Source organism: Peromyscus leucopus, chromosome 2 (genome assembly GCF_004664715.2).
Source record: "Peromyscus leucopus breed LL Stock chromosome 2, UCI_PerLeu_2.1, whole genome shotgun sequence".
NCBI lineage: Eukaryota > Metazoa > Chordata > Mammalia > Rodentia > Cricetidae > Peromyscus > Peromyscus leucopus.
This window is the reverse complement of record NC_051064.1, coordinates 33,399,787-33,412,468: the sequence shown is the minus strand read 5'-3', so window position 1 is coordinate 33,412,468 and position 12,682 is coordinate 33,399,787. Positions and strand designations below refer to the sequence as shown.

General features: G+C 39.1%; 1 protein-coding gene across 2 annotated transcripts in view; it reads left to right on the top strand.

The window, feature by feature from the left end:
* The window catches only part of Nkain3 (sodium/potassium transporting ATPase interacting 3), a 684,808-nt gene that overhangs the window by 327,045 nt on the left and 345,081 nt on the right, over nt 1-12,682 (top strand). For both annotated transcript variants that reach the window (XM_037202467.1, XM_037202466.1), the window contains exon 3: nt 2,930-3,010. In XM_037202467.1, coding sequence (XP_037058362.1) covers nt 2,930-3,010 — 81 coding nt within the window. The remainder of the gene's footprint in view (nt 1-2,929; nt 3,011-12,682) is intronic.

The window sequence follows — 12,682 nt, the reverse complement described above, 5'->3', positions numbered from 1 at the left end:
GAATAGGATACAATGAGTACAATCACTCATAGAAAGAAATAATTTAACTTACAGACCTGTTTCAAGAATTCACTGATTTTTCCAGTACAATAAGATGAGCATGCAAACTATTGTATTGAATAAGTCAACCATGCTTAGTGCATGTACTATCTCCAGTTACCTAGGACTCTGCATAGCCATACAGGAGTCTGATCTGGACTGCATTAAATTTAATTAGCTAATGCTCTTATTGATGATGTTTCTGACCTTTCCCAGCAGGATGTGAATGAAAGTTTTTTTTTTTTTTTTTTTTTTTTTTTTTTTTTTTTTTTTTTTTTTTTTTTTTTTATAATAGAAATCTGCTGTTCACTTGCTTATTCTCCTAGTTATTAATTCTTGGATTTTAAAGACAGTTATATTAATTTTTTTAATTCTTCTCACATATATTACATCCCAAACACAGTTTTCCCTCTCTCTCCTCCCCCAGAGTTCCCTACCCTCTCTCCTCGGAAAAGAGCAGGCTTCCCAAGGACATCAACCAAATACGCCATAATATACTACAATAATGCCAGGCATACTCTGTCACATCGAGGCTGGACAAGGCAACCCAGTAGGAGGAAAAAGGGCCCCACAAGCAGGCAAGAGTCAGAGATGCCCCCCACTCCCACTGTTAGGAGTTCCACAAGAACAGCAAGCTACTCAGCCATAACATATGCAGAGGACCTAGGTCAGACTCCTACAGGCTTCCTGGTCTCTGCAAGTCCCTGAGTGTCCCAGTCAGTTGATTCTGTGGGACACATTTCTTCTGGTGTCCCTGACCTCTCTGGCTCCTCCTATCCTTCCTTCCCTCCTCCACAGGACTCCCTGAGCTTTGCCTAATGTTGGGCTGTGGGACTCTGCACCTGCTCCCATTGGTTATTGGGTGAAGTCTCTCTGGTCTCTTTGATGACGATTCTGCTAGGGTCCTGTCTCAGAACACTCTGCAGGCAAGAAAAACTGTAGATTGAAGGTTCTGTGTCTAAGTTGGTGTCCCAGTCCCTCCACTTGAGGCCTTGCCTTGTTACAGAACATGGCAAGCTCAGGTTTTTTGCCCCCCATTATTAGGAGTCTTTGCTAGAGTTACTCACAGAGATTCATTCCATGGAGTTTCCATTGAACAAAATGCCCCCTAATTCTAGTCCTTTCTCCCAGTATTTTCTCCCTCCCTCCTCCCATTTGATCCCTCCTGTTCCCAACCCCAGCTGCCCCCCAGTACACTCCTCAAAATCTATTCTATTACCCCTTCCCAGAGAGATCCTCACATCCCTCTTTAATCCCTCCTGTATGTATTCACTTCTAAGTGGATATTAGCTGTACAGTAAAAGATATTCATGCTACAGTCCACAGACTCAGACAGGCAAAAGAACAGGCTAGATTAAAGATATTTTATGGGGTTAAACTTTCACTATTTGATTACAGGAGCAGGAGCTCTACTCTTAGTAAAATAACACAACAGAGAAGAGTTGGTAACTTTACTCTACATGTCCATTCTCAAAGTCTTTATTCAGAGACATGAAGTTCCACTATGACTAAATTTCTAAAATTAGACAATTTACAGAAATGAGTTGGATATTTATCTGTCCAGTCTATATGAATATTTAGACATGTTTATGTTATGTAGGTGGGTAGATAGACAGACAGATAGATAGATAGATAGATAGATAGATAGATAGACAGATAGATAGATATAGACAGGTATAGATATACTGGTGGCTCACAGAAAACTGCATTACTCTGTTCTTTTGAAAATATAATACACAGAAAACATAAATCACATGAACACTCAGATTTAAGTTGGATCTGCAAGTCAGAACAGCATTTTAGAAATCTAGTTTTCTTGATCTCCATTGCCAAATACCCTAATAGTCATGCCAGAAACCCCATCCAAGGACTGAGGAATCTGGATGCAGAGATCCACGGCTAGGCCCCGGGTGGAGCTCCAGGAGTCCAATTAGCGAGAAAGAGAAGGGTTTATATGAGCGAGAATTGTTGAAACCAAGGTTGGACAAAGCACAGGGACAAATAACCAAACAAATGGGAACACATGAACTATGAACCAAAGGCTGAGGGGCCCCCAACTGGATCAGGCCCTCTGAATAGATCTCTGAAGTATTCGAAGGCCACCTGGCCAAATACCCTAATTGTCATGCTAGAAACCCCATCCAATGACTGAGGGAACCGGATGCAGAGATCCATTGTCAGGCCCCAGGTGGAGCTCCAGGAGTCCAATTGGTGAGAAAGAGGAGGGTTTGTATGAGAGAGAATTGTTGAGACCAAGGTTGGAAAAAGCACAGGGACAAATATACAAATGAAAGGAAACACATGAACTCTGAACCAATAGCTGAGGAGCCCCCAACTGGATCAGGCCCTCCGGATAAATAAGACAGTTGATTAGCTTGATCTGCTTGGGAGGCATCCAGACAGTGGGACCGGGTCCTGTCCTCAGTGCATGAACTGGCCGTTTGGAACCTGGGGCTTATACAGGGACACTTGGCTCAGCCTGGGAGGAGGGGACTGGACCTGCCTAGACTGAATCTACTCAATTCAGTTGAACTCAATTCTCAGGGGGTCTTTGCCCTGGAGGAGATGGAAATGGGGGGTGGGGGTGGGAGGGGGGAGAACAAGGGAATCTGTGGCTGATATGTAAAGTTAAATTTAATAAATAAATTTAAAAATGAAAAAAAAATAAAGTAAAAAAAAGAAAACAGGAATAATTGGATTTTAAATTTTAAGGTAACTTATAAAAAGGTTTTTTTTTTTTTTTTTTTTTTTTTTTTTTTTTTTTTTTACTATATCTTATTTCCTAACCAAGGACTTATATTTACTGACATTTCTATTACTGATTGATTTCAAACATGTGGTTTTCATCTCTGCTTTTTTTCTCTCTTTCTCTCAACCCTTTTCTGTCCAGTATACAGTGTGGACTGCCCTCTGGGTCACCTGGAATGTGTTCATCATCTGCTTTTATTTGGAAGTAGGTGGCCTCTCTAAGGTAAGTTTATCATGCCTTTAAAATACACATTGAAAGGAGACAGCTAAAAATTAACTACTATGCTATACATTTGTATTATTATAGGTAAGTGGAGAAATATAGAATATTTAGTCATAGTACTAATCAAAATAGTCCATGTTGGTATGTGTCACATATCTGTAATTACAACATTTGGGAAGTTGAGATTGGAGGATCATATCATACTTGACTACATAGTGAATTCAGAATCAGCATGTGCTATATGAGACCTTACATTAAAATAATGTCTATATTCTATTTATAAGAAAGTAAACTTGGAGGAATGCATGCTAATATAAAGAATTTCAAAATGATTTTTGTTTGTTATGCTCAAGTTAAGACTCATCTTCTAGTGAATTCTCATGTCCATTGATGAATACATAGTATCACAGTGATATCAGTCTTATATATATTGAAGTAAAGGGGGCTTTGAATATTCATGCTTAAAGTAGAAAAAGCGTTGTAGAGAATGGAAACTCTATAGATATCAGTGGAGCTTCATTTACTACTATGTGAACACATGGATACGGTGATTTCTGTTCTGAGATTCTCATCAGACAGAAGACTTTGATCTTAATACAATATAGTACAAATGCTATTTCTCCCTGTTTACAACGGTTATTTTCATCCAGCTTCCTGAAAACATGTCTTTTGATTATTACTAAATTGTAAAAACAAAGTGTGCTAAATTTCTAATGATATTCTTAAAAATACTGTTACCTTGCATAGTTTTCACTGTAAAGAAGAAACATACGAGTAGAATTCCAAAACTTGTATAAGGAAGCTTATTATTTTTAAATATTTTGTTATCAAATAAGTTTGAACTAATCTTCCTATTGCTTTCTGAAAGTCTGTAGTTGTACACAGCATGTGGTCCTCTATTTGCATTTGGGGTCCTGACTTTAAAACTCTACCTTGATGACAACAAATGCCTTTAGAACTTTTGGACTCTACTGAAGTACATATGGAACAAAGTATGTCTGATTTAGCCAAAGGGTAAATAATGTTGAGGGATTTGCTCTAGAGCCCTCAGAAATGGTTTGTTTCTTTTTTCTATACGATAATGACTTTAAAATTGGATTTTGTCATTATTTGTTCCATTGGAGTGCTCAGAGGCTAGAAATGCCATTCTGCTACTGAGATTCACACACAAACTCTAGCATAGTGGTTCTCAGTCTGTGAGTTGTGACTCCCACAAGGGTCATATATCAGATATCCTGCATATCAGATATTTACAGTACAATTCATAACAGCAGAAAAATTACAGGTGTGAAGTAGCTTTATGGGTGGGGGTCATCACAACCCAAGGAACAGTATTAAAGGGTCACAACATTAGGAAGGTTGAGAGCCACGGCTCTACCTGCTTCCTTAGTGATTTACATTAATAATTATGCATCATCACTAATTTATAGGACATAAAGTTTGGCTCAACTCTACATCTAGGTGTTGTGGCCTGTAAATGTAGATTATTGGTCATTTTAAAATGCAAGTCTGACAAATAAAAGCATCAAAAGTCCCAAGTTAAAGTATTCAGCCCCTAATTTTCTATCTTGTGGATTGAATGGTCATTTTAATTCATGGGTTTTATTCATTTCACTGAGTGGTAATTGTCTTTTATTGTCTTCCTTATGAACTGATTTGGACCAAGTTGGAATAGAGGAAGTTTGCCCTGAAGAATTGGTATAATGGTGTGCTTGAAGAATACCAAGTTCCAATAATAAGCATTTAGTTCAATGTTTCAACTTTAGTACTTAGTGTGAACTATGAACCAATCACATACACACCCATGAGCCTGTGAAAAACACTGTAATAGGGCCAACTTTCCAGTAATGATGACAGTAAATGTTGGTTTACTGTATGGTACTATTTATGCTTATCATACATGGTAACTATGTAAGCTTCAAAACAACCCTGTGGAGTAATAAAGATAAATAATGGCAGTCATTTGCTCTGCACAAGTCTAATTACCTATTGCTGCTCAAGATTATTGTGAACTGCCCTTTGTTACTGTTTCTTTTTTTGCCTCAATGTGTATGTCAAAGTTCTTTTCTTTTTTGTTTTGCCTTATGTTTTTGTTCTGGTCCCTTTTATTGGACATTAGTTGTCAGGGTATGAAACAAGACTTGACCAGGATGGAAGCTGGGCAGATAGGCATGTTCAAGAGTACCAAGAGACCGCCACATAGGCCTCCCTGTGGCAGAATGTACATTACTGCTCATGTTTGAGTTCCTTGTAAGAATAACATTAGCTGAAAAATACATAGGAAACCAGAACCATGTTGAGCGCAACAGGTTGATGTCCTTGTCATCTTGGTTATTCTTTTTATTTTTTGTTTTTTTATTTTTTTGGTTTTTTGAGACAGGGTTTCTCTGTGTAGCTTTGTGCCTTTCCTGGAACTCACTTGGTAGCCCAGGCTGGCCTCGAACTCACAGAGATCCGCCTGGCTCTGCCTCCCGAGTGCTGGGATTAAAGGTGTGCACCACCACCGCCCGGCTGGTTATTCATTTTTAACCCATTCAAAATCTATTAAACTGTCAACACATATTTTAGTTAAAAGGATGTCTGACTCCAAAAAGAAGATTCTTAATATTTTCTGTTGATCTTTTTCAGAGCCTTTCTGGCTAGCCATAGTTTAATCTCAAATGGACCCTCCAGGAATCTATTCTGAAAGAATAAAGTTAAGGACCCTTGACAGACAAATACTCCTGCCAAACTTCCAGCTGGATTCTGTTTTCTAAGAAATCCCATATCCATGTGTGATAGTTTATGTACTAAATTTATTAGAGAGAGTTCTCCATCTCCTGCTAGTTCATAACATAATTCCTGTAATTACCCACTTTAGTAAATTAACAAAAGCTACCCTAGAGCTTGACTTTCACCCAGACATACATTCTGGAACAAAGAACCTGTTGGGCTCTTTTTCCTGGGGAAATGTACAATAAGGTTTATTCATGACAGAAATAGAGTGCAACAATTGTCCAAAGAAACAATTCTGTCCAAGTCCAGTTTAATCAACCTGTATCAGCCAGCTTTCCCCAGAGAAACAGAATGGCTAGTGTGAGCATATATTACAGTGGAGATTTATCATATTGGCTGACACAATTCAGGCTAGGCAGTCCAACAGTGGCTGTCTGGAGGGGCTGAGAACATGGTAATTGCTCAGGCCATAAGAAGGATTGCCTCAGCAGTTCCAATCTTGAAAGCCACAGGTCTTCAGTCCATATCAAAAAGCCAAAGAACTCAGGTTCCAATCTCAGCAAAGAGAAGCAGCTGTACTGGTAGTCATAGAGGAGATGTATTCATCAGCAAGGCAAGCACACAAGCAGGCAGGTAAAAATCAACAGCTTTTCCTTCAGGCTGGACTGCTGCTACAAGACATTCCTCATTCTGAGGGAGGGTCTCTGTCTAAAATTAATCCTTCAAAAAAATACCCTGATAAGTTATAGAGATGTGTCTTGTAGTAACTCCAATAAAGTTGAGAAGATTAACCCTGAAAGAAATAATGACCTTGTGGGGATTGATCATGGGAGGACAGGGAAGACAGAGGTGGCTGCACAACTGAGAAGTCTCACCCCAGAACGAGTGACTGACTATTCACACGACCATATCACTAGAGTTCCCTATATAAGTGGAAGGCAGTTTTCTACCTTATGGTTTTATTCTCCCTAAGCAACTGCCTGCTATTTAGATAATTTGGGTGATGGGCTTTGTGAGTCCTGTAAGTTTGCTGAGTTTCCTGCTCTTAGGAGTTTTGTGAGCCTCTTGACTCTCCCGGATCCCTCCAAGAAAGGATGTTTCTATCCCTAAGACACAGCTATAGAATAGACTCTTGATGCAAACACTACACCCAGGGTGATTTTTACTGTGTGTCTGGGTACTTTTTAAATCTATTTAACTTAATGACATCCATCCCTATGTGGTCACTAAATTCTTGGTTAGCTTTAAAATTTTGTGTAATATTACATAATATATATGTGTACATAGTTTTCATACCTATTATTTTCTATTATGAATGTCTTAATTAGGGTTACTGTTGCTGTGATGAAATATTACAGCCAAAAGTAAACTGAGGGGAAGAGGGTTTATTTGGCTTATACTTGCTCATCACTGCTTATCATTGGAGAAGTCAAGATAGAGCAGGAATAGAGACACAGCTGTTGCTGAGCCCATGGAGGAGTGCTGTTTACTGGCTTGCTTCCCTGCTTTTTTATAGAACCCAGAATCATCAGTCGAGGAGTGGCCACACCCACAATGGGCTGGACCTTCCCACATCACTCATTAATTAAGAAAATGCCCTGTAGCCTGATCTTATAGAAAAAAAATTCCTCAACTGTGACTTCTTCCTCTCTGGTGACTCTACCTTGTGTCAAGCTGACATAAAACTAGCCAGCACATTGAAAAATAAACAAGGTTCCTTTTCTCATTTTTTTGAGTGTGTGTGTGTGTGTGTGTGTGTGTGTGTGTGTGTGTGTGTGTGTGTATGAGTTGGGGGGTTGTTGCTAACTTCAACTGAAAAGAACTTATTTTATCTTGTTCAATTATTTAATATTTCTTAAATATTAAATATTGTTCAATATGATCAGATATGCGGTTGTTTGAAAGAAAATGTCCCCCAAAGAAAGTGACACTATTAATAGATGTGGCCTTGTTGGAGGAATTGCATCACTCTGGGGGCAGGCTTGAGGTCCTTCTCTCAAGCTTCACTCAGTGTGACAGTCAATGGACTTCCTGTTGCCTCTAAGTCAAGATGTAGAACTCTCAGCTCCAGCACCTCATCTTCCTGCATGCTGCCATGCTCCGCACCAGGATGTTAATGGACTGAACCTTTGAAACTGTAAGGGCACACCTCAACTAAATCTTTTCCTTTATAAGAGTTGCCATGGTCATGGTGTCTCTTTGCAGCACCAGTAAACCCTAAGATAAGGTACCAACACTTTGTTTACTCTTTTTGTTATAATTTGTGTCTTTCACATTTGTGTAACAGCACAATGTTTCGGACTTCAATCCTCTGGAGCTTAATTTTTCTGAATTGTGCAAAGTGATGATCTAACTGATACCTTCCCTGGAGTCTTACCATACTATGAATCATGTGTACCGAATACACTTGGCACTGATTTATGTTATCTTATATGAAATAATAAATGTTACAGGATCTGTTTTTATAATACTATCATGTTAGCCTCACTATTGTTCAATTTATGTTAGTTGGTTTATTATTTTTTTAGTAGGAATTCCCTATCTGCAGTCTGATATTCCCTCCCTCTGTGATTTGACCTCATACATTCATAAGACTATCTTTTTAGGGTTATATTTAAACAAATGTGTTTCAAACACACGCACACACACACACATACACACACACACACACACACACACATACACACACACACACGCCTCATTTTGGCTTTCTTTTTACTTACAGTAGTAACTTTTAATTAATTTAGAATGTGTGAAGAAAAACTTGTATTAATTAAGAAGGCAATCTTTAGTAACAGAACCAGTAACTGGTAGGAAGCCAAACTGGATGAAAATAAAAAAATAGAGTGATAAAATTTATGCTTTGCTTCCCTGTAAATTAGCCTTTACAGGCTGTCAGGATTCCTGGGTTCAGTTTGACAGAAGGCATACCCCATCCATGCAGAGAGAAGGCTGAAAAGAGAGAGGTTCAGATAATCAAGAAACTAAAGAACAGAGTTCAGAAACATCCAGAAACCCAGGAGCAGTGACAGCCTTATCCGAAAGCTACTGCTAAAATGGAAAAAGGGACCAGCTGTTGTTCATCTGCTCATGCTTTACATTACTAAGGTGTGATGGGAGAGGTTGTGATTGTCCCATCTGGATCCGCCATCTGCTGCTTTGCCAAGGCAGGGCAGGATCTGGAATGGAGGTCTAATTGATTGCACAAAGGCAGGTCTTTTCAAAAGGAATCGATGCAGCCTTAAGAGCCAGGGACAGCTGAGGTTGTCCCAGAGCTCAGCCTGGCCATTGTTATTAATGAATGGTACACACTCTCATGAATGATCAGACACCTGGCTAAATTCTTTTGAGGCCTTTGATGGCAGATTTCAGATGCTCCCTTTGCATTTATTTCATGTGCTGCTCAACCATGCAGCAAGTATCTACTACCATGGTCTTGAACACATTGATTCTTCCCACATCTTCTAGCACTTGAAGGTGATGGATGCATTATTTTTGAAGATGATTGTATTTGGGTAACCAAAAGTGTATATACAAAATCTTCTTCTAGAGTTCCAGCTCCCTTTTCTGCAAAACCAGGAAAACCAAAGCAATCATGTTACAGAGTTGTTGGAAGAACTGCATGAGATAATACAAGTACAGCGATTAGAAAATACCTTGGCAAGGGCCCAGCGGTGGCCCACAGAGGTAGACAGGCCGGGTGGCAGAGACAAGCAGACGCAGGTAGGCCTGCGGCGGCGGCCTAGGAGGTAGACAGGCCCAGAGGGGGCCCACAGAAGTAGACAGGCCCGGCCGCGGCGGCCGACAGGGACATTCAGGCGCGGCGGCAGCCAGCAGGGACATTCAGGCCCAGCGGTGGCCCACAGAGGTAGACATGCCCAGCGGTGGAGACAAGCAGACGCAGGTAGGCCTGCGGAGGTGGCCCGCAGAGGCCTAGAATTCAATGAAAATGAAAGTACAACATACCCAAACTTATGGGACACTATGAAAGCAGTGCTAAGAGGAAAATTCATAGCTCTAAATGCACACATAAAGAAGATGGAGCAATCCCATACCAATGAATTAACCCCACAACTGAAAGCTCTAGAACAAAAAAAACCAAACTCACCCAGGAGAAATAGACGCCAGGAAATAATCAAATTGAGGGCTGAAATCAATGAAATAGAAAACAAAAGAACAATACAAAAAATCAATGAAACAAAGAGTTGGTTCTTTGAAAAAAATCAACAAGATAGACAAACCCCTAGCCAAATTAACCAAAAGGCAAAGAGAGAGCACCCAAATTCACAAAATCAGAAATGAAAAGGGAGACATAACAACAGACAACGAGAAAATCCAGAGAATCATCAGATCATACTTCAAAAACCTGTACTCCACAAAAATGGAAAACCAGGAAGAAATGGACAATTTTCTGGATAAATACCACATACCAAAATTAAATCAAGACCAGATAAACCATTTAAATAGACCAATAACCCCTAAAGAAATAGAAACAGTCATCAAAAGTCTCCCAACCAAAAAAAGCCCAGGACCAGATGGTTTCAGTGTAGAATTCTACCAGACTTTCAAAGAAGAACTAATACCAATCCTCTTCAAAGTGTTCCACATGATAGAAACAGAAGGAACACTACCAAACTCTTTTCCTGAGGCTACAATTACTCTCATACCCAAACCACACAAAGATGCAACAAAGAAAGAGAACTACAGACCAATCTCCCTCATGAACTTTGATGCAAAAATACTCAACAAAGTATTGGCAAACCGAATCCAAGAATACATCAAAACAATCATCCATCACGACCAAGTAGGATTCATCCCAGGGATGCAAGGATGGTTCAACATACGAAAATCAGTCAATGTAATACACCATATAAACAAACTGAAAGAAAAAAACTGCATGATCATCTCCTTAGATGCTGAATAAGCCTTTGACAAAATCCAACACCCTTTCATGATAAAGGTCTTAGAAAGATCAGGAATACAAGGAACATTTCTAAACATAATAAAAGCAATTTATAGCAAGCCAACAGCAAATATCAAATTAAACAGAGAGAAACTCAAATCGATACCACTAAATTCAGGAACAAGACAAGGCTGTCCACTCTCCCCATATTTATTCAATATAGTACTAGAAGTTCTAGCTAGAGCAATAAGACAACAAAAGGAGATCAAAGGGATACAAATTGGCAAGGAAGAAGTCAAACTTTCACTATGTGCAGATGATATGATAGTATACATAAGTGACCCCAAAAGCTCTACCAGGGAACTCCTACAGCTGATAAACTCCTTCAGTAAAGTGGCAGGATACGAGATCAACTCAAAAAAATCAGTAGCCCTCCTATACACAAATGATAAAAGGGCTGAGAAAGAAGTCAGAGAAACATCACCCTTTACAATAGCCACAAATAATATAAAATACATTGGGATAACACTAACTAAACAAGTGAAGGACCTTTTTGATAAGAACTTTAAATCTCTAGTGAAAGAAATTGAAGAAGATATCAGAAAATGGAAGGATCTCCCATGCTCTTGGATAGGTAGGATTAACATAGTAAAAATGGCAATCTTACCAAAAGCAATCTACAGATTCAATGCAATCCCCATCAAAATCCCAACACAATTCTTCACAGACTTGGAAAGAAAAATACTCAACTTTATATGGAAAAACAAAAGACCCAGGATAGCTAAAAGAATCCTATATGATAAAGCAACCCTTGGAGGCATCACCATCCCTGACCTCAAACTCTACTATAGAGCTATAGTAATAAAAACAGCTTGGTACTGGTATAAAAACCAACATAGGGACCAATGGAATCGAATTGAAGACCCTAACATTAATCCATGCACATATGAACACCTGGTTTTTGACAAAGGAGCCAAAACTATACAATGGAACAAAGAAAGTATCTTCAACAAATGGTGCTGGCATAACTGGATGTCAATATGTAAAAGATTACAAATAGATCCATATCTGTGACCATGCACAAAACTCAAGTCCAAGTGGATCAAAGACCTAAACATAAATCCAGTTACACTAAACTTAATAGAAAAGAAAATAGGAAGCACTCTTGAACGCATTGGCACCGGAGACCATTTCCTAAATAAAACACCAACAGCACAGACCCTGAGCACAACAATTAATAAATGGGACCTCTCAAAACTGAGAAGCTTTTGCAGGGCAAAAGACACAGTCAATAAGACAAAAAGACAGACAACAGATTGTGAAAAGATCTTCACCAACCCCACATCTGACAGAGGATTGATCTCCACAATACATAAAGAACTCAAGAAACTAGACATCAAAGTACTGAACAGTCCAATTAAAAAATGGGCTAAAGAGCTAAACAGAGAATTCACAAAACAAGAACTACAAATGGCTGAAAGACATTTAAAGAAATGCTCAACATCCTTAATCATCAGAGAATTGCAAATCAAAATGACTCTGAGATACCACCTTACACCTGTTAGAATGGCTACGATCAAAAACACCAATGACAACCAATGTTGGAGAGGATGTAGAGCAAAGGGAACACTCCTCCACTGTTGGTGGGAATGTAAACTTGTACAACCACTGTGGAAATCAGTATGGCGGTTTCTCAGAAAATTAGGAATCAAACTACCTCAAGACCCAGCCATCCCACTCTTGGGCATATACCCAAGGAATGCTGATTCATACCATAAAGATACATGATCAGCTATGTTCATAGCAGCACTATTTGTAATAGCCAGAACCTGGAAACAACCTAGATGCCCATCAGCGGAAGAATGGATGAAAAAAATGTCGTACATATACACAATGGAGTACTACTCAGCAGAGAAAAAACAATGAAAGCATGAAATTTGCAGGCAAATGGATGGAACTAGAAAAAATCATCCTGAGTGAGGTAACCCAAACCCAGAAAGACAGTTATGGTATGTACTCACTCATAGGTGGATTCTAGATATAAAATAAAGAAC